The sequence below is a fragment of the Tasmannia lanceolata genome, unplaced genomic scaffold (assembly GCF_043159265.1).
Source record: "Tasmannia lanceolata isolate RefF3 unplaced genomic scaffold, GAP_Taslan_0.1 ptg000002l, whole genome shotgun sequence".
Taxonomy (NCBI): Eukaryota; Viridiplantae; Streptophyta; class Magnoliopsida; order Canellales; family Winteraceae; genus Tasmannia; species Tasmannia lanceolata.
The window spans coordinates 49,336,802-49,362,500 of record NW_027518679.1 but is presented as its reverse complement, the minus strand read 5'-3'; the positions used below and the strand labels follow the sequence as shown (position 1 = coordinate 49,362,500).

General features: G+C 39.1%; 2 protein-coding genes across 3 annotated transcripts in view; one reads left to right on the top strand and one right to left on the bottom strand.

Annotated features, from left to right (window-relative positions):
* LOC143886369 (Pyridoxamine 5'-phosphate oxidase family protein) overlaps positions 1 to 6,938 on the bottom strand; it is an 11,036-nt gene extending 4,098 nt beyond the window's left edge. For both annotated transcript variants that reach the window (XR_013253758.1, XM_077390312.1), the window contains exons 1-5: positions 6,791 to 6,938; positions 6,646 to 6,695; positions 6,479 to 6,536; positions 6,294 to 6,326; positions 5,883 to 5,978 (exon numbers count right to left, since the gene is read on the bottom strand). Coding sequence is in view for 1 of the 2 variants with exons in the window: in XM_077390312.1 (XP_077246427.1) it covers positions 5,883 to 5,978; positions 6,294 to 6,326; positions 6,479 to 6,536; positions 6,646 to 6,695; positions 6,791 to 6,874 (321 nt within the window). In the remaining variant the exon portion in view is untranslated. The remainder of the gene's footprint in view (positions 1 to 5,882; positions 5,979 to 6,293; positions 6,327 to 6,478; positions 6,537 to 6,645; positions 6,696 to 6,790) is intronic.
* A 16,031-nt stretch (positions 6,939 to 22,969) lies between these two features.
* Positions 22,970 to 24,992, top strand: LOC143886354 (dof zinc finger protein 1-like). The gene is made up of 2 exons (XM_077390297.1): positions 22,970 to 23,307; positions 23,799 to 24,992. The coding sequence occupies exons 1-2, from the start codon at positions 23,284 to 23,286 to the stop codon at positions 24,540 to 24,542; spliced, it is 768 nt and encodes a 255-aa protein (XP_077246412.1). The 5' UTR covers positions 22,970 to 23,283; the 3' UTR covers positions 24,543 to 24,992.
* The last annotated feature ends 707 nt before the right edge of the window (positions 24,993 to 25,699 follow it).

Below are 25,699 nucleotides of genomic sequence, written 5' to 3'. Positions count from 1 at the left end.
GTATTCAAGTATTTCTATTTTATATAAAAAAATGCAAGATATTATGAAAATATATTAATATCTAAAAAAAAATGGAAAACGCCTCAAAACGCCTAGGCGCTGGGAGGTCAGTCAGCCGCCCAGCTCCGCCCAACGCTTTTTAGAACATTGGGTGGATCCCAGTCAATAACGCTTGACTTCTGCTTCATTCGAGTCCTTGTACCTAACGAGCCAAAAAATGCAAGCATGGTGCTATCATCAGCCTTTCTGAAAAGATCCCCATGTCCTTTGGGCCAGGGATCCCTAGACCGGATCCGTCAAAATTCAGTTTCAGTTCGAGGGGGCAGTCCATCTAGGAGAAGGCTTATTGGATATTATCTTGCTATTCCTAATCTATGCCTGCGATCTGGGTATAGAGGACTCCGAAATACCATTGAAGGTAGATAGAATCATAGAACTCCTGTCCATCCTCAATTCAGGAGAAAGTTTGTTGCTTGATGGTTTGAGAACTTCTGGTTGATCCTTTGAATATGAGTTCGTTCATTTCCTTCCAAAAGACCACCCCTAATGCAAAGTACCAAGTACCAGAGGATCTTTCCTCTCTTGGTCCAGGGGGCATACGACCATTCCCAAGCACATAAGTCTATATTTATCTGGCGAACCTACAATGAAAGAAAAGAAGAGTGATTGATTCTCCTGCAGCTAAGCAAAGGGTGAAATCATCTTCCTATTCTGAAGGTGATCTACAATCAGGATTTTATTTAGACATATTGTCTGGGTATACTGTCTGGGTAAACGCACAAACTCTGTGGGGTTGGCATCCTCCAAGTTCTTCTAGTTGGGGAAGAAGACATATCAGGTATCAGCCGCTTGTAGAAAGAATGAACAGAATGCTTCGAACTGGTCCCATACCCATACTCTCTTGTCCTCGCCCTTGATAAAACCCGAGTCTAGGATTTCCATTAGATGTGCCACCTACTCTAACTCTCCGTCAAAAAAGTTCCTATGAAAAGGGATCATCCAACTAGCTTTGCCATCTGCTCTGACTACTGCTTTTTTGATAGTCCGATAATTCTACAATGCCACCAAGTATAAATTTGAAAACCTCTCCTTTAAAGCCATTTTGTTGTGCCAAGGATCTGTCCAAAACGTGACCACATCCCTTTGAAGTGAATTCCTTTAAAAAAAGGCAGAAGGCCCTCCGTAATATCACACCAAATAGTAACACCCAAGCTTCAGTACTGATATATCGGGTTCCATCCACCAAAGCTAGCACGGTAGCACCATATTTCTTTTCAATCAACATCGTCCAGGAAAGTGATATGTCCTCGCCAAATCTCCACAACCATTTGTAAGTAAAGCTATATTCATTACTCTAATCTGCTTGAATCCTTAAAAAACCCAGCTCTTTTCAGTTTGCACATCTCCTTCCACTTGACTAGATGAACTCTCTTCCTATCCTTGGAATCTTTCCAAAGAAAATTTCATGTAGTCGCTCCAAGTCCTTACTAACATTGACAGAGCACTTAAAGATCAATAGGTAGTAAATCAGTAAATTAACCAGTACTAATTTGAAGGTGAATTAGCCGGGACTAGTGATCCTACCACCCAAAGAAAGCAAATTTCTCTTCAAGGCTGACAAACGTTTCTGGACTTTCTCTACGACTAGATCCCAACGAGACTGTGAATGTCTTTCTCCACAGTTGAGGAGGCCCAAGTAAATGTTAAGTAAATTTCCAGAGGTCTGCAGGCAAGGATGTTGGCGAGTCTCTCCTGCTCATCATCTCTTAGATGCATGCCCATTAGAGTGGATCTATTAAAGTTAGTTCACTGACCGTCACCGCCTCATACCAACGAAGCGCCCCTTCCAAATTTTTAATCTTGAATTCTTCTGCACTACTGAAAATCAACGTGTCGTCTGCGTATTGGAGGTGTGTCACCTCCACCCCTAAGTGGACCACTCTGATGCCATCAATAAGCCCATTGCTTTTGACCATATTGACCATTCTGCGCTTAAAGTCTGCTACGATCGTAAACAGAGAAGGAGAGAGGGGATCCCCCTTGATACAGTTCTCGAGAGGATTTGAAGAAACCATGAGGCGAGCCATTAATCATAATCGAGCACCATGCAAATGAAATGCATCTATAAATCCACTCTCTCCACCTATGACCTAACTCCAAATCCCATCTTGCTCGTCAGAAGGTCCAGACACCCCCCATTCTACACTGTCATATGCTTTCTCCATCTCAATCTTGCATACCACCCTTTGATCTGACTGCTGGAGTAGAATTCTATGTCCTCATTGGGGATCAAAACCCCATCCAAAATTAGTCTTCCTTAAATAAGGGCACTTTGATTAGAGGATATAACTTTCCCCAACACTTTCTTTAACATGCCGGTTAATAATTTAGATAACAACTTGCACACACATCCCACTAGACTAATAGGCCGTAAATCTGTCAACTGTCAAACAATCTGCACCGTCTTTCTTGGGGATGATCAAAATGAAAGTAGCACTCATTACTTTATCTAGAGTAAGATCTCCGTGGAATTCCTCAAATAGGTTCAACAAATATTCTTTCACTATATTCCACCATATATGGAAGAGAGTTAAACAAAAGCCATCTGGAAGAGAGCCAAAGGCTGCTTCCAAACTATCGATGTCCCTTTGATCAAGCTGGTCAAAGGCAATCCCTTCCTGGGACGCATACAAATTGATAGAAGACCACAATTTCTTAAATTACCTTCCCCTTGTCGTCGCATCATTCATTCATTCCCCATTGATCACCAAAGATTCAATCCTATCGCCTCTCCTTCTAGGACTATCAATGCCATGGAAGTATGCAATGTCCCTGTCCCCCTCCTTAAGCTTGCTCACCCTATATCTCTGTTTGCACTTGAGTTCTTCTTTCCAAATCGGCATATTGTATTCTCCCTTAGCAATGACATGGTAGTGCGCAATGTTCTTGTCGCCCTTCTTAAGCCACTTCGTCCTAGATGCTTGTTTCCACTTGAGTTCTTCCTGCAAAATCAGCCAATTATATTCTTCTTTAGCCTTCGATCTCTGGGAATTCTCATTTTTTGACAAGGTCTTCACTTCCTCTAGCTTCTCCAGCTCCTTGAGATTCCTTAGCAGCTCTCCTTTCTTCTAAATATCCCTTACTCTCTTCCCACGACTCCATATTCGAAATTTTCTATCACAGATCTCAACATTTTACCCTTTTCTTCCACCACAAACGAAAAGAGGTAAAAAGTGTCATTCCTAGCAACGGTTTGAGTGATTTGGAAGGAAAGGAATGCTAGAGTTTTCAAAGGTGTGCCAAAAAGTGCAGCCTCCCTTTCCATTAAACTGATTGCTCTGATGATTGCATGGGGTTAAGTCTCTCCCTTGCTTTAAATTTGTCTCGGCCTTTGACTTATGGGAGCAGCCTCCCTTTCCATTAAAGTGATTGCTCTGACGATTGCATGGGTCAAGTCTCTCTCTTGCTTTAAATTTGTCTCGGCCTTTGACATATGGGAAGGTTGGAGAGAAATGTGCTTTAGCGTGGAGATTAAGCAAAAAATTGTGTAGGAGTGGTCCCCACCGATGCTTGGATTCCTGAAGTTTAACTTTGATAGCTCTAGTTTTGGGAATCTCGGTCAACCAGGCATCGGAGGTGTATTGAGGAATGAACTCGGGGAGGTGATTTGGGCCTTTGCGGGTCCCATTGGGGTGGCGGGCGCCACTGAGGTTGAGGTGACGGCTGACAGCCATAGTTTTAAAACTCCTCCGCATCCACGTTGACTCTCCCAATTCTACCCCCTTTTACCTTGATCACATTCCGCATTGCACCTATCCGCATTGTACAGCATCCGCATTCCGTGTTTTGCCCTAAAGAGTCAATAAAAACTCCTTTGAGTCTCTCAAATTATGATCGCATCAACCGAGTACTCAGCCGCATCAACCGAGTACTCGACCGCGTCGTGCTGAGTCTAATAGGATTTTGTTCGGCTGCGTTCCGTGCCACATCCGCATTTTTAAACACCGGTGACAGCAATCTACCAAGGATTAAAGTTGTTACATAGAGATCCCCTGGATAACGTGATAATAGAAGGAGACTCCCTAAATGTCATCTGATGGCCCAAGGGTACAAAGAAACACCCTTGGAGATTCGATCGGCTGCTTGATGAAACACAAGATTGGATGGGCTCTTCTTTTGTCTTTCAGCACTTCTAGCGATCCGCCAATGTGGTGGCGGATAGTCTTGCTCGAGAAGGTGTCTCTAAGGAAGCGTTGGCATTGTTTGATTTGCTTCTGCCTTGATTTCTTTCGGTCCTTGTTTGTAATTCACTTTTTCTCTATGTTTTTTGTTTTGCTTTGTATTAACCATCTTGGTCCCATTTTCTTGAAATAAAATTGGCTACCATTCAAAATAAAAAAATCTCAGCATTTGTCCAATACTGACATCCGGCGAGCCAAAGGCCCTCACTTCTCTCCACCACCTTAAGAGTCTCTCAATCATCTTACGCTCCTCAAACAAAGCAAGCTTGAACCAAAATGGGTACAGGCCCCAAGATTTCATTCTTGGGTCCAGAGTGATGTAGCAGAGAACTAAGATCAGTGTGGGCAACACAAATTGGAAGAGGTGAGGGAATCGATCCAATCATGCCGGGCAAATGAGAAAACAGTCCAATCTATGCACACAGAATCTGGAACTAGCTTGTTACCATTGCAATGCATCATCTTCCTTTGTAACACATGCTCAACCAGTGATCCCTATTTTTATCAAAACATGCACGTCCTAGGTCATACTCATTGTGGTTTGAGCAACAAACCTTGGGGGAACAGAGGATGAACAAATAGTCAAAAATCGTAGATTAGAGAAATCATGTTTCGGCAATCAAAGGCTGAGAAATCCGTGATTCAGTTGAAGGATGCAGAAGCTATTACTGGCTGTGGCGAATCCAATTAGTTTTCACACAAATCTAAAGCACAGTTTTCTTGCTACTCAGTCAGGTGTAAATGCATTTTCTAGAGCTAGAGCTATCAAATTCAGTACATCTATTATAACTGCAATACATTCATAGCTATGATTTTTGGATACAAACACAAGTGTCGTGTGTCGACACGCACATGAAGTGAAGGATACGGCAACCCCCCAAAATTTAAAAACGGAGACACGGCTAAAACAGAAAGTATATATGATCATGATTTGTAGACACGGATTCATGCAATTAGTTTCGACACAGATACGAGGTGTCTGACATGGCAACTCCTAAAATCTAGAAGTAGGGACACTCCCATTCACGTGCATACACATACAATTACTGGTTACTATCATAATTTGCAACAATATAAATATGATATTCATGTAACAAACTAATAAATCTTAAGATTAATAAACTATAATCTAAAACAAATATGAGATAAACAAATAACAAAGCATTCATCAATTTAATCTATTCTCTTTCAGTTTCCAATATGCAGCGAGAAAGGGGGACCAATAGAATACAATGAAAATAGTATTGGAATAAGAGCTTGTTTAGGGTTTTAGATTTAGGGGAGGAGCCGAGGAGATATAACAACAAATATTAGTTAAAGAAGAGAAGAGTTAATAATAAAAGAGGTAAAAACAATATTCAATATAAAACAGAATGTCACGCTTTCACACGGTGCAAAAATGTGTTGACACGCCCACATTAAGTCTGACACTTCTAGTAGTACATTTAAAAGTGTCGAAAGGAGTGTCGACACATGTGGATACAAATGTCGTGTTGGAGATGGCAAGACACGTGTGTCAGCAATAAATTCAAAGTGTCGGCTAAATCATAGATTCATAGACTTATGCGACTCAGAGATCATCAAAGTACCAAAAATCAGACAGTATGGAAATGCATTTCAATAACTACAAAACATTCATACCTGAAGCTTCACAGGATCAGGATTCAACCCATCAATGATATCAATTCTTCCATTGATCCGAAACTGCTCCCAAGAGTCAGTGAAGTACCAACATATCTATGAACACCAAAATTAAAATACCAGGCATAAAAAATCATGAAAGCCGAGATAAAAGCCCTCTGAACTCTAATCAATGGAAAAAAAAAAAAAAAACCTAAACAGCTAAAATTGCTACTGAAATGATCACCCAAAAACATCAAACAAGACAATTAACAAGAGAATATGCAATTTACATATCCAAACTAGTTTTTTTTTTTTTTTTTTTTTTTTTTAAAGAAGAAAAGAAAATTAAAACAACAGAAATGTCAGCAGTTTAAAGTTAGAAATAAGATAATTTAAAAAAGAGAAACATATACCTCAGAACTCAATTACCTCTCCAAAAGGGCAGTGTTTAATATCTTCAATCTGCAAGAATTTACAACCAGAATCGAAACATGTAAGGGACAGTGCTTTCTTATAATCAAACCCATTCCAATTCAAACATCATCCTTCTTAAAGCAAAAAAAACATATATAAAAAAATAGAAGAAAATTAGAGTTTAAAAAAAAAAAAAAAACCTTGCGTGTTCGGGAGTCTGTGTTGATCAGGATCTTATCGGAGCCTTCTTGGAATCCTCTGAAAAGTTCCATAAAGAAAAACGAAAATCGATGGAGAATAATAAATCTCTATAACTCAAACAGAAAAAAGAGAGGGAAAATTAAAAAAAGAAAGAGAAAATCAGAACCTGAAAACAACAGTGCGATTAGCGGGTCTTCCATTAGAGCTGATCGTTGCCTGAAAATCCAACAACAATGAGTCAGAAACCCTAAGAGAGAGAGAGGAGAGAGAGTTAAAATGATTGAAGAATGAAAGAAAGAAAAGAATTTTACAAGTTGAAAGAAGGAAGAATGTTTGTTGGATTCCAAGGCATTGAGAAGCAGCTGCTTCCATGGCGCGGCCGACGGACTCCCCATTGGAAAAAATGCTCACTCGTTTGGATCACCCGAAAGTTCTCCCGAGAATTTATAGGGTACATGCAGCCCCAAAAAAAAAACATTGGGGCCCACATTGTTTGGGTGATCTAAACCCTTCATTTATTGGGCCCTGACATAGACTGTGTGTAGAAAATCTTCAAGCTCGGATCTATGGAGATTTCTATTTTGAGACGTCCATTTTAAACCACATCAAATGGGAGAGTTAGGATCATTCAATGAAGAATATTTTCTGGGCCCAACAAATGAACGCTTTGGAGGATCGGCCAGTTAATGTTGGCCCCCCATTGTATTATCATTTATCAAAATTTATAGGTGCCACCCTTCGCCTTACTTGCAATACATTCTAACAGGGGTGCAAGTTTGGCCCTGTCAGCCTGACTCGCCCTGAGCTCGAACAGGGTCAGGTTCATTTTTTTAGACCGTGACTCAAGTCGGGTCGGGTTCTGGGTTAATGCCTCGGGTACCCTGACCCGGCCCTACCCTAAGTTTTCTATTATAGAATTGAACCATCTATGCATGTTTCTTTTGCTAATGTTTTCTATTATCTTGGATTGGTGCTTCTTTAGATTATTATTATTAATTGTCACTGTTGCCCGTCATGTTGTTGAATTCATATTATCTTATTTTGTTCCCTTTCTCAGTTTATTGATCATTTTTGGCACTCTCAACAAGTATTTGCACTAGGGTCAATTAGGGCCGGCCCGGCCTGGCCCTGCCCAATCAGGGCCAATCAGGGCGGGCCATGGGTTGAGGTTTTTCGGCCCTGACTCAGGGTCAGGGCGGGTTAGGGCCGAGATAATGGGATCCAGGGTTGGGCTAGGGTTTTGAAAAACCCGACCCTGTTGCAGCCCTATTCTAACTCATCTTGATATTTTTGCACAAAGCTTGAGGCTCCCAAATAATAATCCATAGCTAGTTAGTCTCAAACGAAGCAACGATACTTAGGGGTGCAACTTGGGTCGGGTTGAACCCGAACCCAACGGGTTGAACCCGATTTTTGGGCGGGTTGGGTTGACCAAATTCAGGTTGGGTTCGGGTCCGGATTGGGATTTGGCAACCCGACCAAAATTCGGGTTGGGTGGGGTTGGGTATCAGGCAATCCGACCCAACCCGTAACCCAACAAAGAGTAATACACGTTTTTTACTTTTTGTACTTTGTAGCTTCTGACCTGTTTTGTTGTTTCTTTCTATCCTTTGCAAATATAATAATAGAAGAGATCTCAACCGCAAGATTGAAGCATGTAAAAATCGATTGATTGGATGATCTCAACCTTCTTTTTTCTGGACTAAACACCTGCATATCCTTGTGATTGTGATTGTCATGTTTTTCTCGCATCATTTGCAGTTATTTAATATGTGCATGTGTTCTAGTAGTGTTTTACTGTTTTTTGAACTAGGGTGCCATTTCCCTTACTAAATATCTCATCTGAAATGTCTAACCCGACCCAACTTCGGAATTCGGGTTGAGTTGGGTTGGGTTCGGGTTAGGGAAAAACCAATTTGGGTTGGGTTGGGTTAGCCATCCGGGGTTGAAAGTCGGGTTGGGTTGGGTTAGGGGTGGAGGTTGAGCTCCTCGGGTTGGGTTGGGTTGGCCTCAACCCGACCCAACCGGACCCGAGCTGCACCCCTAACGTCACTTCAAAAACTTCCTTTCAATCCACGTCGAAGCTACACCATCCGTATGGAACAAAGCAAACAAGAAATAGAAAAGTGGGCTCTAATATTATTTAAAAAATGGGTGTATATCTATCCCTTTACACGAGAGGAAACCACATTACTGCACTCATGTAATGAAACATAGTTGGACTTGACCTGCATGGCCTGCCCAATGATATATCTACGCATGCGGAGTACAGTATATCCCACTTGACAGGACAAATTTCTCTTTCTAATACGTAAGGACTTGGCTTTTCATTTTGGAAGGATAGTGTGGTTGATGATCTCACATGCCATTCCAACCCAAGAATAATTTCTATTCCATGATTTTGGAATCCAAATACTATCTATTAGAAGCTCCTTTAACTGTTTTGCCGACAAACAATACTGTTCCCACTTGGAACAGTTCCATCTTTCTTTCTTTCTTTTTTTCTTTTGAATTATCATCCCTTCTTCCCACAATATAGAGACGAACATGCTTCCCTTCTCAAGACTGGACCAATAACAACTCAAAATGCTAGCCACTTCCTTTTAGTACATAATTACAGTTACATTTACTAAAACCATGACATCTTTCAACGTAATCCATCGACTTTGATTCTCTACTTTGATTCTACCTTGAGCATGATAGAATCATTACAACACATGTTCGAACAAATTGGTGCAGCCCGTCAAATGGAAGAGCACTTGGGGAACACGGCCCTACACATGTGGATAATGTGTTAAGATGGCTCTCAAGGTCTGATTGAATTGGACTAGCGTTCAAGTGTGGAATTTTGTCACATAATTCCATATCTTTTGGCTTGACAAAAAGCACTAGCATAATTTCTAACTTGGAATTATTCATCCATGTTTGCCTTCAGAACATTTGTTGCACACACCGGTGAATGTTTAATTGGTCTCCATTGATTGGAAGCAGTGGCTGGAATTTAACCAGTTGAACCTAAAGATAGAAAAACAATAATGAGAAAAACAAATGTATGAAGTATATGCAAGGCTGAGTGAAGCTGTCATCGCAATCCCTAAATGAATCTGTGTCTAGTCGAGAAGACAGCATTGCCGGTTTGTGGTCTTGAGAGGGCCATGAGCAGCTTTAGAGCAACAGTAATATCAGTAGTAGTATTAGCAATAGTAGGTGTAGTTACTCTGATTCTAGGATAGATAATGGGTGTGAATTGTTGCAATTCTTTGGGTACACTACTTGTATTGATTCTTCCATTTCAAAGGAATACAAACACAATAGTTTTTAGTAATCATGGTTTTGCTTTTGCTTTGACCAGAATATGTTTTCTAACAATTTATGGTTAAGAAAAACTGGGTTGGAATTATCCTTCAAAAAAATAAGAAAACTGGGTTGGAATTGGATCACATAATGAAGATGGCTTCATGACATGTGGAGAGTCTGATGAATATCATATGGAGTGTGTACTCAAGTAAGGTTTTGGGGGGCCCCAATTGTTCAATGATCTAAACTATTTATCTACTTAAGCCTTTTTATGGATAGTCCATGCCAGACTATTTTCCAACTGTTACTTGCAACTCAATAATAAGATCCAACAGAAAACAGAGTATTCCTCAATGGCGTAGCATCTTGAAGATCCAAAAAATGGCAGACATTTGGGAGAAAGTCTTCTATGACCAGCTTCAATGAATAGTTTTGGGAGTCAGAGACATTTGGAAGAAACAATTCATAATAAGGTACTATATCAAGGAAAGTGATTTAAGGATCTTGGTGGATTTGAACCATCATACTCTTGAGAACCATAGGTTAAACCATGTTTCCCAAGCGCTCTTCCATTTGAGCTAAAGATCAAGAAAAAGTTAGTTGCAAGCAAGTGCCTCTTAAGTAATACCACTCTCAACTGGGAATGGAAAGAAAGGAAAAGGAAAAAGCATATAAAGCCAACATTAGACAGTTGTGAGTTTTATTACTTAAGAAATAAAAAATCTAAAACTTTATTGTCGAAAGGATAGGAACAAAATAGGGGTCTGTTTCCCCTTCGAAAGATATGTACATCCATGGAGCTGAATGAGCATAAGCCACTCCAAAAATTATTGAAGTGCTTAAATCATCATCTGAATAGCTCCTTGGAGATTTAAAATAAAAAATAAAAATAGCATGCCTTAAAAATGTGCCATACAAAGTTCATGCTCAATCTATCTCGTTGTACATAAGAATTTTGATCTAATGTGAAGAACAGGACACTCTTAATTGTAATTAAATCATCATCAGAATAATTCCATCCTTGAAGAAAGAAGCATATGCTTCTTCATCATCCAAACATTTCAAAAGCCAACAGTCTTGATCACTTGGTATGGTCTTAAAGACCCTCTTCTGTCACTCAAAACTTGTGGGTTAAATCCAAGCTTTTTTCCTCTGAAATAATAACATCAGCAGGATCTTGCCTGATTGCTACAGAGAACATAACAAGATAAAGATCATATTCAGAAACATTGAGCCGACTCTCATGTCATAAGTGGTTCCTCAAAGTAATGTACATCATATCACGGAATCACTCGGACTTGCAGTGTAGATGATTGTACAATAGGATCTCCAATACCATCTCTAGTACCCTGTTGCAACAGTGGATATGATGCATAGGAATTTAGTTCCAAATAGGTGAAGTTCAGAACATTACAAAACACATCAAGCTGCTGCCATAGATCTGTTAGAAGGGTCGTATAACCCTAAGGCAAAATCACTATTCGCAGCGGAATAAAATCGCATAGTATAACATTATTCTTCAATTTTGCTCTCAGCCCAAGATTTCTAGGAACTAGATTATATTTTGGTGATAAAATAAACAGATAAAAATATACCTTTGTAGAAGTTACCACGAAGAAGATCGTCTGCTTAATCTACTCCCTGAATCGCCACGAATAAACTTTTCTTCGCGAACGCCGCAAGTTGATCCGATGGGATCCGTTGATTTTGCACAAAGGGATAGAACAACTTTTGCTCTAATTAAGGATCTGATCTAAATCAGATCTAATGGATGGGATTATCTCAATCCTATATGGAGCTTTAATGATGTTGAATACAAGTAATGGAGAGAGAGATGTGGAGAAACTTTTTCACTTCTTGGGAGGTTTTCCAAAAGCAATTCTGTATATAAAAAACAAACGTCCATAGCTTTAAATATTTGAAGCTTTGTATTTGCTTTTGCCTTTTTGAAATCCTAAAAGATCTCAAATAAGATTTTATCAAAAAGTTGTTTGCAACTTTTTGAACTTTTAAAATACAAAATCCAACAATTGTTGGATGTTTTTGGATGCCCAACCAATTGGTTTAACAAATCAAATTCCTAAATATTCTCCTATAAGATCTCCCCTTTTTCTTTATCCCCAAGGAAAGAAGTTTCCTCATAAAACTAGATTTGCTATTTAATTATATTAAGATAATAGCAATAATAATATCTTCCAGTTTTACCCTCAAGTGTTGGACGAAATTCCAATTTAGGGCATCTCGACTAACAAGAACTTGGTCAACGAGCCTTCATAATCCCTATTCTACAGCCAATAATAGCACGCTGTCCTATTAAGGGAATGCTCAGTAACTCAGATGCAATGGACAGAACAATAACCAGAGATCTAATTTATTATGGAATTCCCTTCCTTTGCTACTTGGTGCTCATACACAATTTGCAATCTTCAATTCTTTTCAACCACTTGGTCCTATGAACAGAAAATTTTTAAATGGCTTTAAAACAGATGATATGCATTCCATCAAGGGAACAAACTAACAGAGAATCTTTACATATGTACGGGATCAAAACAATGATCGACAGAAGTTCATTTATATTTAACCAAAATTGTGTTAATAGAATTCAAATCAAGCCAGTCAATGATCATCCTTACATGTGTGTACGTACCCAACTAAAAGAGATGTTCCTATCATTTTTCACTAAAACTGAATTAATAGCAATTCAATTTTGTGGATGAAAAAAACTAAAAGAGCTTACCGAGGTATTGAGTTCTTACTTCTTAGTGTGATTATCCTTTTGGCTTCTTCTTCTTCTTCGAGAAAAACTGCAATAGATGAAGCCCTTGAAATCGAGTGTAGTCAGAACTCACGGAGAGTGGCGAGAGAGAGAGAAAAAATGTAGTGAGAACGCACGGTTCTTGTTCATGCTCTTCTTCTTCGATTTAGCGTTTCTCTTGCTGGTTCTTTCTCTCCTGAAAAAAAAAACAAAAAAAAAAACAAACAACTCTTACAGCAGCCAATGAGAAAGGTTTTCTAAACACTAGCGCATATAAGGTGCCTGCGCTCTAGCTCAGGAAATATATATTTTATGTCCATCATCCACCAAATATATAGAAAAACAAAAAAAAAGGGAAAAATACAGATACACCCTTAACTTGACATTTTCAACTCTAACCCTGACTTTTAAAAGTTAGTCACCAACTACACCCCTTGAGGTTTCAATTTGTATAAGGTAGACCCCCTCAATTGACTGTTTGTCCACAGATCAAAGGGTCAGGACGATCTTATGAAGCTAATTTTTTGGGCAGACTCTATCTATGTCAGGGCCCATCAAATGAACGCTTTGGATCATCCAAACAATGTGGGCTCACTGTGTTTTTTTGTAGTGTTTGGATTAGGGTATGGGCTTTGGAGGGGCGATGGGGTCTTCATTATCATTGATAGTGTTTCAAAAGAGGGGGTCTACCATATACAAATTGAAACCTCAAGGGATGTAGTTGGTGACCTTTAAAAGTCAGGATTAGAGTTGAAAATATCAGAAAGTTGAGGGGGTGTAACTATATTTTTACTAAAAAAAAAAGGGGAGGCCCGGGGGGGGGGGGGGGGGGGGGGGGGGGATAGAAAGAAGAAGAAAGGAGAAGAAAGTCACAAAATGTTTTTTCTTTAAAGATTATTGGTGAGGGTTTTTTCGTCTCTAAAAATTATTTAATCTTTGGTTCTTGAAAAAAATTACATATTGGTGACGGTTTTTGTCCACCGGTAAAAGCTAATTCTTTTTTCAAATTATAAATATTTAAAATTTAGGGCAAGTTTGGATTTGTAGATTTTAGAATCTTGGATTTCCTCAAAATCCTAGATGGGAGACGAGAGAAGGAGACCGTTTGTTGTTTTCTAATTTCTCGCCCTTCTTTTCGTTGGGCGAGAGTAGGAGATCTTCCCATGTTTTAGAAATCTCGGGATGGGGGAGAGAGATTTCTAAACCGAGATTTCTAAAACCTAGATTTCCTACTTAAAATCCAATATAATGGATTGTAAAATCCATAATTTTACAATTCTAAAATCCAAACAAAGAGCCCCTTAGCGACGGCAACAAATCCGTGGTCATTTCCTTGAATTTTTGTCACGAAAACCTTTGTAATAACTTTTAATGAGGTGGCAGTTTTTCTTTGCTAAATACATATAGCGTTATGGCGACGGATTAAATCCATCACCAAAACCTACATTTCTTGTAATGTGATGGATTAAACGTAGTTGCAAAATTGTACGGAGCATTCTAAATCTAAATGGGGAGGAAGTCAAATGTACAGAAGTACCCGTACTGTTTGGTTCATTTATATTTGTTCATGCAGGAAATTTTCGTAACATTTAAAAACACTACTCAAAACAATAAACAACATTTCATTTATCGCTTTTTTTTTGTTTAGACGACGATTTTCTTCTCTCCGGATTTTATTGCTTTCCCTTCATCTATTGGCTTGGACGGTCAATAGAAGGTTGTAGTCCTCATTTCAACAGGAAAATGTCATCTGATCGGTGGATAGGATCATTGGATTGGGTTGATTTAATATGTATGGCCCACCCATAGTGGTCCCCACCTATAAAAGTACTGCATGATTCTCCTGCCAAATTAAAGAAAGGGAAGTGATATATTCTCCCCCTTTTCTTCCCTGGGCCACCCCCACTAGTGTATTTATGACTATTTTTACACTACAGCCTACATGGGCCGCCCGGGATGAAAAGAGAAGGAAAAAAAGAAATCGATCATTTGGTGAGGCCCATCGGATCTCACAATGGATTGGCCCAGATTTAATCAAGTAACTTAGATTATCTCTACACTTCCTTGTTTTGATATGTGCAACCCTCTCTTTCCTCTACGTAGATCAAACACTGATGCCTCTCTCAAAGAAAACAGAGCATCTATTGGAGGCATCATCCGAAATGAAAAAGGTATGGCCTCCATTGCATTCTCTGTTAACACCTCGGAAAAAAGCAACCAGCAGCTTGAAATGGAAGCAATTCATAAAGGAATCCATCTAGCCTCTGATGAAGGAATTGAAAATCTCTGGATTGAATCAGACTCCCTCACTTCAGTTCTAAACATCTTGGGCACAGTCAGATGTTACTGGATGCAGAGACCACTCCTTCATTCAATTCACTCCAAGCTGATTAGTTTCAAATCCTGGGAAATCACTCATGTCTGGAGAGAATGTAATGGTGCTGCTGATTACCTCTCAAAGGTAGAGTGCCCCATCAAAGGAGAAAGACTTCTACCCTCTTCATTTACGACGGATCTTCTCCAATCCATATCCAGCAACGCTCAAGGAACTCTCTACAAACGGTGGAAATGACTCTCATCCTCATCATGTTGTGGCTACTATCAGAAAGAGACCTATTCTCTTGTTGCTTTAGATGGCTCCATTGCCCCCTCTGTCTTGCTCAATTCTTGCTTGAAGTCATGGGAGTTTCTTCTTAGTTGATTCTTCCTATTTCTTCTAGCTTTCTTTTATTTCTTTTTTATATATCTTTTCTAGCTTGGTGCTGATTCAGGCCCCTGTGTATCTTTGTTTTATATTTATTTTAATGAATCTCTGGTCGGGGTCCGCCTAACCCCAGCTTACCGATATATATATATATATATATATATATATATATGAGGAAAGTTTTTTCTAGTCGGCCGACTAGAGGAGCTTCTCTAGTCCGCCTACCAAAAAACGCAATGGTCCAACATTATTTGGATAATCCAAAACATTCATTTGATAGGTCCTCGCATAGATAGAGCGTGTCCAAAAAATCAGCTGCATAGGATCATCTTAACCCTTTGATTGTGGAGGTTAAAAATGGACTTATTTGTGGAGTTTATAAGCATCCATTTTAACCTCCATAAATCGAAGGGTTAGGATGATCCTATGGAGATGATTTTTTAGGCACATCCTATCTATGTCAAGGCCCATCAAATGAATGCTTTGGATCATCAAAACAACGTGGGCTCACTGTGTTTTTAACCTCCACTGTCCATTTTTAACCTCTACAAATCGAAGGGCTAGGATGATCCTATGGAGCTGATTTTTTGGGCACACCCTATCTATGCCAGGGCCCAACAAATAAATGCTTTGGATCATTTGATAGGCCCCTCATTGTTTCGGTGATGCAAACCATTCATTTGATGGACCCTCACATAGATAGGGTGTGCCCAAAAAATCAGCTCCATAGGATCATCCTAACCCTACGATTTGTGGAGGCAAAAATAGAAGTGTAAAAGCCTTTTACAAATCTGTCCATTTTTGCCTCCACAGTTTGAAGGGTTGGGATCATCTGATGGTGCTGATTTTTTGGGCACACCCTATCAATGTGAGGGCTTATCAAATGAATGGTTTGGATCACCCAACCAATGTGAGCCCACTGTATTTTAAGCCGTCGGTGTAGCTAAGTTAGCTACACGTATGTGTAGCTTCACTTAACTCTCTTTCTATATATATATATAGATCAAACACTGGGTCCAATTTTGGATCAACAAAAGGTGTGGCCACTTTGTAATAGGGCGTGGCGTGACTCCGTTTGCATTAGAATGGGTAGCATTCTCGTGGGAATCGTAGAACGAAGCTGATAAAAAAAAGAAGGCTGCCTCAATATTCAAACAAGGGGGTGAGAATAGAAGGTAAAGTAACTAAAATATGTAAGTTCTAGAAATTTGATGGAATTAAGCTGAGAGAGATGGTCATGTGATGGGATACTTTCCTCATCTTATACAATGATAATCCCATATGTTTTAAGATACTAATCCTCCTTTACACTATAAAAATTAAAAAAATATAATAAAAAGAGATTGTGAGAATCTTGTTAGGCTTCTTAACGGCAAAGATACGGACTAAAGAGATGACTAGTTTTGTTCAAAACAACTACCACTCACTTTCACAATCAATAATAAAAGTCACATTCGTGGCCCACATAGAAGACATGTGTGCGCAATCAAGACCGTTGACCCGCATGGTTATTTTTTTTTGGTAGGCAAGCTGGGGTTAGGCGGACCCCTACCAGAAGTAATTATAAAAGAAAGAAACAATACAGAAGGAGGCCATGAGGGCAGCTACAAGGGAAAGAAAGGAAAAATCATACAAGCTCCCAATGGTTATCAACAATTCATGGCCAAGATGTTGGAGTACAAAAATCAACCATTTAGCTTTTCTAAATTAGGCTTGATTGATCAAAGTCCTGATCATCCGATCAAAGTGGTACCGAGGGAGGAGAAGTGGAGCCCAATATGTGTCTTTTACGAAGGAGCGTTACACCCCCATCAAATACATGAGAAATTATATGGTGGATGACCACGTTCAGCCCCAAAATACAGTTGGGCCTTGCAGAAAATCTTCTCTATAGGATGATCCTAACCCTAGGATTCGTGGAGGTTTAAAAAGGAAGGCACAATATAAAAACTTTGACGGATCAGAGGGTTAGGACGATCCAATGGAGAAGATTTTCTGGGCACAGCCTTATCTATATCAGGGCCATCAAATGAATGGTTTAGATCACCTAACACTGTATTACGGGCTGCACTGCACGCACGGCTGTCCATATAAATTCATTCAAATATAGAGTGAGAGACTTATTTGCTGACGTGTAATCCACCCACCTGCACATAGTCCACGTCGGAAAAGCTATCGACGACGTCAGCTCACACGTACCACGGGTTCTTTACTTGGTTGGGTAGGAAACGCACGCGCAAGCGGGGCCCGCGACCGCCAGCTATTCTCTTGCAACCCAAAAATTGTGGCGTTCACATCAGGGACACGTGTTAAAAGCCAGACCTCCTCTGATGGGCCCCTACCAGGCACTGATCTGACGGCTGCTACGGGCCGCCAATCTTCTCCGGCTTCTACTTTTTTCCTTAGTCGCGAATGTCGGTCAGTTGGCTCGGCTCCGAGTCGAATTCGAGCACCTCTTCTTAGAACCGTCAGATATTTATTAATTAGAAAGGGCGATGGTGAATTCGCACCCCTTGTAGGATAATTCGCACCGATGGAAAGGAGGATGGGGCAGAGTTTAACACTTTTTGACTGTAAAGGAGTGCGAATTATCCTACCAGGGGTGCGAATTCATCATCACCCAAAAAAAAAGCTCCATTAAATTTACGGAAACGCATCCCCGGTATATACGTGGCGACATTAGGTGGCAGTCCGAAGCTTTTTAAAACGAGCGTGTTAAAGAAATGGGCATCAACATAAAGCAATAAATTACATCTTGAAGGGTCAAATCAACGGTCATGTCACTTCCTTTTTTATTTTCCACATGGAATCCCGTTTTCTGAAGTGTTTTCCTTTTTATTTTGACTTGAGTAGTGAAATTGAGAAATTGATTTTGAAGGAATTTTAAGGCCTATTTTTTCCGGATTTTGACAAGTGGTTGTTTGTCCAAAATTAATTATTTGACTCAACATTAAGGTCTCATTTGTTTTGGAGTTTTGGATTTTGAGAAATATTGTGAGTCCAAAATTGATTATCAGACTCATATTTACATTTAATTTTGAGTCCAATAATCAGATTTGGATGCACAATTAGTTCTCAGAATCTAAAACTGGTTATTGGACTCAAATTTACGTTTAATTTTGGCTCCAATAAACAGTTTAGGACAATTAATTTTCAAAATCTAAAACAAACGGGGTTGTGGACATCGAAAAAATCAACTGCATTAAATTATAAAATTACCCCTCAATTATGTAAGTGGGCCTAATCCTATAAAAGGGACTTAAAATGTAGATGTCTCACTTGGGCTCAAATAGGAGGCCCATCAAGAGGTAGCCAAAAGGCTACCAATTCACATACAACTCACCACCATCAAACTGAAAGAAGGTAGTGGGACCCACGACCACTTATGCAATGTGATTGGGGTAGTTATTACATGAGGAAGGAGATTATAAAGGCATTTTTCTTCTCTTTCTAAAAGAAATAATTAGAAAAAAAGAAGAAGAGAGGAGGCAAATAAAAGATATAAAAAAGGGAGGAGGATAGAGAAGAAGAAAGAAGCAGAGAAAGGAAGAAAAGATTACAAAAAATCTAGAGAAAAAGCTACCGCAAGAAAAGAAGAGCTTTCCATTAAAAAAAACAATCAAGTACTTGAAGAATTATGCCAATAAAATCAAGCTAGCACACAAGGTCCTTCATCGAAGAAAATTCACATACCTTCACAGCCAATAAAGCACGAAACCCAGAGATAATTGCGAAAACACTCGTCTTCACCACATTGATCATTAATCAAAGAATTCAAAAAGTTGTACCACTTTTATTAATTACAATTTCTTTATAATTTTCTCTGAAATTCGATTTCGAGAAATTTGTGTCGACCAAGGTCTAAATGTAAATTTCAGTCCAATAATCAGTTCTGGAGTTACAAACAGTTCTCAAAATTCAAAAGAAACGAGGCCCTAGGAGTTTTTATTCGGTCAGTGTGTTGGAGTGGGTAATTAGAAGCCGGGTACCACATAATACCACATATATTTAGTACCACTAATGATCCCAAATACTCATTTATGCCAATCCTTTGGTGTAATCAAATACTAACAAAGACCATGTGATCTTCTATCTGATAGCTGTCAAATATGGGGACCGCCACTTATTAGATATATTGTTGGCTAATCTAGTGTTGGGTCCTCACATGTGAACCGTCCATGTCAATCACACCGAAAGTTCGGTGTATGATTCCACCGGATCCTTCCTCATTTAGTAGTACACGTATCAGACTTGGGAAGACGATAGGCTAGCTGAAAAAGATAGGCGTTCTGTAAACTTCCTAATTGGTATTATAGCAAGAGTGGGGATTGCAAGAATTGTAAGCTTCAATATAAAGCAAAGATAAACGTATAACTTCATATGGCCTTGACCTTCATTTACATGTGATGTGATGGGCAATGACTTCAAACAATATGCAGCTAGATATAGACTTCTATTTATGTTGTTTTTCTTTGTTCTTCCCTGGATGACATATATGTAGGCGATATAGACCGGCAAATAGAAGTAGACATCTCTTGCTTTCTCGTTGACTTGCTTTCAGAATTTCCTGAGCTATATTGTCTACAACTTACAACTGTTCTATCTCTCTCAGAGCGTGTTATGAACCGATCTGATTCGTTACTAGATTGATCTTCTTGGTGGGAAGATCGGCCTCTTGACCCACTTCGAGGGAAGGGCAAGTCCTCCTTGTGCAAAAACACAATTTCCAGGATAAAATTATTCATTTCATTAGCAAAAAATTGTTTACATCTTAAATAGAAAAGAGCACTACTACGAAAACGAAAACGGGATTCCGTTTTGGGGAAAAAAGGGGGGCACCATTTATTATAGCCACGTCCACTAAACGACAAAGGAAGAGAGCTCAAATCCCATAAAAGCAATAAATACGTCTTGAAAAAGTCAGATCAACGATTACATCGCGCTGGTTTTTATTTCCAAAACGGAATCCCATTTTCAAAGTGTTTTCCAACAGAAAAAACCTTGCCACTTACCATTCCCTCTAAAACTCATACCCTAGCTAATCTAAATAACAGGCCCTTATCTCTAAGAATCCTACCCAAAAAATAAAAAAACCTAAGAAAGCAAATGTCTGAAATCTAAACTAATTTATTCCAACCCAAGTTGGACCGATGTTCTACTACTTTAACGTCGTTGCATATAGAATATTAGGGTCGCTTTTTAGGAATGTTGGTAAGAGAATGCCGCTAATTACCATTTTTCTTGGGGGTACCCCATATAAGCATGTAGCACAGTGTTTAGAACAATATTTCTTTGTGATAATTTGCATCAGAACGCCTTCTAAATTAAACAATATTTATGAGGGTGGAAGAAATATAAATATTTAAAAAGTTAGATATTTATGTCTCAAATTTATTCTACACACACACATGCTCCTCTACGCCCTTTTGCTTATAATCTTAATTAATCAGTGGAGATTATGAGCAAACACAAAATAAGAGTATTTTCATAGAGGAATGCTAGAATGAAGGCAGCCCTTGCAACCGGCACATTTTTTAAGATACTGCTATTGGATCAAATATAAAGGGTGGCATGCTCAAGCATTCCCGCTCGGGCACCATATAATTTCTCATACTATATCTTTTTTGTTAATTAGGGAAGCGTGGGTTGAACCTCCAACCTCATAGTCAAAGCACAAAGCCTTAATTAGCCAGCTAGCTAGAGGCTCAACCCCATATTTCTCATACTATATAATCATCGCACAGTGGAAGCTTTATTTATTGCTTTCCTATGTGGGATATAATCACAAAAGGCACTAACCACGTAAATATCCTGTGTTCTCAATACGTGTGCTTGTTTGTTTTCTCTATTATTTTACGTATCAGTCGAATCCAAAAGCTAATGTTTTCACATACATTTGTCTTGCTGTTATTCATTTGGAAATTGAAAATAAACCTTTTGCTCTGACCTCCCATCTCAGTCATCGTGTGTAGCAGCCAAAAATTCAACATTTCTTGCAAATTGAAACGTTTTCCATTCGAAATGGTAAAATATTATCAGAATAGCAAGCCCACTACCAAGAAATCCGAAACGTTTTTCACACTTGATCGTTTTTTTGGAAGCCATTAACTATATCATTTCTAAAACTATTGTAAGTAATCACATTTAACTTCAAATCCATTTTCTATACAACAATATGGGAAAAGATGTTTCCACCCCCTTTCCCATATTTTTACGTACCCAAATCCTGTAGGGTGTGTTCACTTGCTTTCCATTTTGTGGGAAAGGAAAGGAAATATCCCATCCTCTCCCCCCCCCCCCCCCGGTGGGTGGGAGAAGGCAAGAGATTTGAGAGGGCATGGTCGAGATGAGGGTGAGAAGTGGCTAAAAATCAGGAAAAAGTCTATCCAATTTTGAGTAGAGTTCTTTGTTTTCTAATATTCAGGCACTTGCTCACCACTTGGAGATGCTAGTTTCCATATTTTTGTTTACCATTTTTAGCCACTTCACCTGCCCTACGCCTCTCTCACCACTTGGAGACACTAGTTTATTATGACAAAAAAATTTCATAGTAGCCAAATGTGCCTTGGCTACCATGAATTTTTTTTTTTCTTGACAAATCAGTGTCTCTAAGTGGAGATGAGGATGAAGTGGCTAAAAATCAAGAAACAAAAAACAGGAAACTAGTGTCTCCGGTGATAAAGAGCGGCAAAAAATAAGGAAAGAAAAACTGTACTCAGAATTGGAACGACAGTTTCCCGATTTTAGCCACTTTTCAGGCTCATCGCAATTGTGCCCTTTCAAATCTCTCTCCTTCTCCAAATGTCCTACCCCTGTCTCACCACTTGGATACACCTATTTATCATGAAAAAAAAATTATGGCAGCTAGATATGGCCTTAGGGCATGTTTGGCTACTATGTTTTTTTTTTTTCATGATAAATCGGTGGTCTCCAAGTGGAGATGAGGGTGAATTGGCTAAAAGTCAGGAAACAAAAAATAGGAAACTAGTGTCTCCGGTGATGAGAATGAGCAAAATATTAGGAAATAAAACACTCTACTCAAAATCCGATCGACTGCTTCTTGATTTTTATCACTGGAGACACTAGTTTCCTGCTTTTTGTTCCTTATTTTTAGCCACTTCACCCTCATCTCCACTTGGAGACCTCTGGTAAATCAGGAAAAAAAAAAAAAAAAAACCATGCAGCCAAACGTGCCCTTAGAGGCACTAGTTTATCATGAAAATAAATTCATGGTTGCCAAACATGCCCTAAATGTGTCTTAAACGCATTCCTTGGGAAATAAGTCCAGTGGTATGCACGGAAACTTAGCCGTTTAGAAATGAAGGGAAGGAAAAAAAAAAGGCGGCTCAGTGCACGAAGCTCCCGCCATTGCGGGGTCTAGGGAGGGCTAGATGTGCGCAACCTTAACCCTGCTTCTGTGACTCAAACTGTAACCACCAAGTGACAATGGAGCAACCTTACCATTGCCCCCAAAGCTCGCCCTCTAGAACTAGAAATGAAGGGAAGGAATGACTGGGAAAAAAAACCTAATTTCTCTCCATTATTCCTGCGCACTAAGTGGGCTCTACAGCTGCTTTTGTCGGTTTTGGGCGCTATCTAGGTTTGATTTTGGACATTCAGCGTATAGTCAGCGTCTTTAATGGGACCCATACAGCACTCCTTACATAATTTGGTTCTTTGGAGATGGACTCGAATTCTGCAATCCACCAACGCAAGCCCTAGAAGGAGAAGAAGAATCCTACCCTTCCCCACTCCATGGTCATAAAAGACGCTCCACCACGTAAAACAATAGCCTAAAAAATTAAAAAAATATTATTAAATATTAAAAAAATACCCACATTAAGAAAAATATTACCACAATAATATTGCTAAAATACATTGATAAAGAACCCCACCATCTCTCTCTCTCTCTCTCTCTCTCTCTCTCGCATACTATCATATGTGAACCCAATAAAAACTCATTCAAAACCATTTCAAACATTCCTTGCTTAAGAAGAGAATCCAACCTAAGGAATTGATAGTCTTGAGGCAGATCATCACTAGCTTGCATGGATACTACTCAATGGCCACAGGTAATTGTGTATGCATAAGATCTGTTTCGTGGTTTTTTGAGCAGTGAAATTCGGTTGATTTTAGGAATATTGAGGAAATTTTAAGAAATTTTTTATGGGTCTTGAGGTTCTATGAAGTTTTTGTGGATTTCTTGACATGGGTGCTCTTAGATCTTCAAATTAGTGCTCTCCCTACCTTTGCTTTTGCTTATATCGTCATGGAATTCCTTTGATCTCAAAAGCTATTTACTTTTTTCCATTATTTTTTGCCTTTTGATAAAGGCAACAAAGAGGTTTAGTTGTTGTCGATATTATCTGTTTTTGGTTGTGTGGTCATGGAACTGTAAAGAAGCTGCTTTATTTTGCTTATCTGTTTGTTTGCTTTTTCGTTATTTATATGATGGGTGTAAGCTTAGTGAGACTGATCATCCTGTTTTGAAGTTTAATAAGGTTCTATGTGTTTGTGTGTTGTTGTGTTTTTCTTTTTCTATGTTTGTTATTTTGGTTTTCAGGAAATTGGACTTGTGAAACCTATGGAAGAGATGGAGAGGAGAACAAGGCCTCAGAAAGAGAAGGTTTTGAACTGCCCTAGGTGCAATTCTACCAACACCAAATTTTGTTACTACAACAACTATAGTCTTACTCAGCCAAGATACTTTTGTAAGACTTGTAGAAGGTATTGGACTGAGGGAGGATCTCTAAGGAATGTGCCAGTTGGAGGAGGTTCAAGGAAGAACAAAAGATCTTCTTCAAAAAAGTTGCCTGATCACACCCCTCAAAACTCCTCACATTCTACTTCTCAAAACCCTAAAATCCATCAAGGGCAAGACCTCAATCTAGCATTCCAAACCACCCAAGATTACCAACATATGTCTGGATTTGTTGAATTGCCCAACATAGAAAACAACAACAACCACCCTATTTCAACTTGTTCTTCTCATTCGGCTCTGGAGCTGCTGAGGAGTGGAATTGCTTCAAGGGGTTTGAATTCTTTCATGCCGATGCCGATACCGGATCCGAATTTGGGGTACCCATCTGGGTTTGGTTTGAATGAATTTAGACCTTCACTTAATTTTCCAATGGAGGGGCTTGGTGGTGTTTATGGAAATATTCAAGGGGTTCAAGAAGCTGGTGCAAGACCTTTGTTTCCTTTTGAGGATTTGAAGCCTGTCTCAAACACTGATTTTGAGCAGAATAGAGCACAAGGAGATTCATCTGGGTATTGGAATGGGATGTTAGGTGGAGGGTCATGGTAGAAACTCTCATGGTGGCTGATTTGTTTGGACTTGTTCAGAACTAACAAATAGTATACATGGAGTTTTTCCATTTCCTTTTTTTTTTTCTTTTGCATTATTGTGAACAATTGAAGCTTATTTTAGGTTGGCTTCAAAAGTGTGTAATGGGTAACTGGATTTTAGCTTTAAGAGTGAAGAAAATAGGTCAACTAAGCCCAGATTTTTGCAAGGGCGACATTGAGAAGAAGCCTATTTCTAGTGCTGCACCATGGCCTAATTCATGAATTTCTATCTCCAAAAAGAAGACAAGTCATGCACCCAAGTGTTATCTGTTTAATTTGGTGGGTTTGGAAATAATGTCAAGTTGTAGCAAGAGCTTGTCGAATGTGAAAGTTTGTATGGGCAATAGACCTGTTTATTTCTTCTTTATTTCGATTAAACAAACAAGGGATTGAGTGGGTTTGGCTGGCATTCTTTCTTTGAAGTGGGCTGTAAAGATGGCTTGAATTCTTTTCAGCTTATTTTTTTTGCAGGCAGGACTGAAATGTCAGGTCTCATTGGCTCCATCAAGAAGATTCTTCCAGCCATTAAAGCACCTTCATGAAGACTAACTAGGTAAGAACCACCACTCAGAGGTTCTTCACATGACATAATGTTTAGGACACTTTTGAAGAGTTAATGTAGACATTATTATAATAAAAAGTGTATCTCTTCTTCTCACCCTCATGCTTTAACTTTTCATGAGTTGAGAGCCAAAAGATTCAAAAACAAAGCTGTGTTCAAAACCAGATCACCTGCCTCAACCAAAAGCTTACCTAATGATTTCTATATCCACCCCTCCATTAATTCCATTTCCATGTATGATGTATCATTGCTTTCAAAGTTCAAACCATCTTTCCCTTTTATAACTGGCAAAATTTACTCTCTTTGGCAGAGGGAGGCCCCACAAAAACATTCTCCTCGGCATGAGGGCTGAGGAATAACTTTCGATACTAGCTGATCCAAATATAGATCCTCCATTTATTTTATTCTCTTCTTTCTCATCCTTTTGTGTGTTTCCTGGTTAGTTTATATGCTTAAAATAAGTCGGCACCGATTTGCATCTTTCATTTCTTTCTTTTTCATTTTACACTGGATGCCTTAAAATGTTTTAAACCGAGGTAACTACATTTTATCTA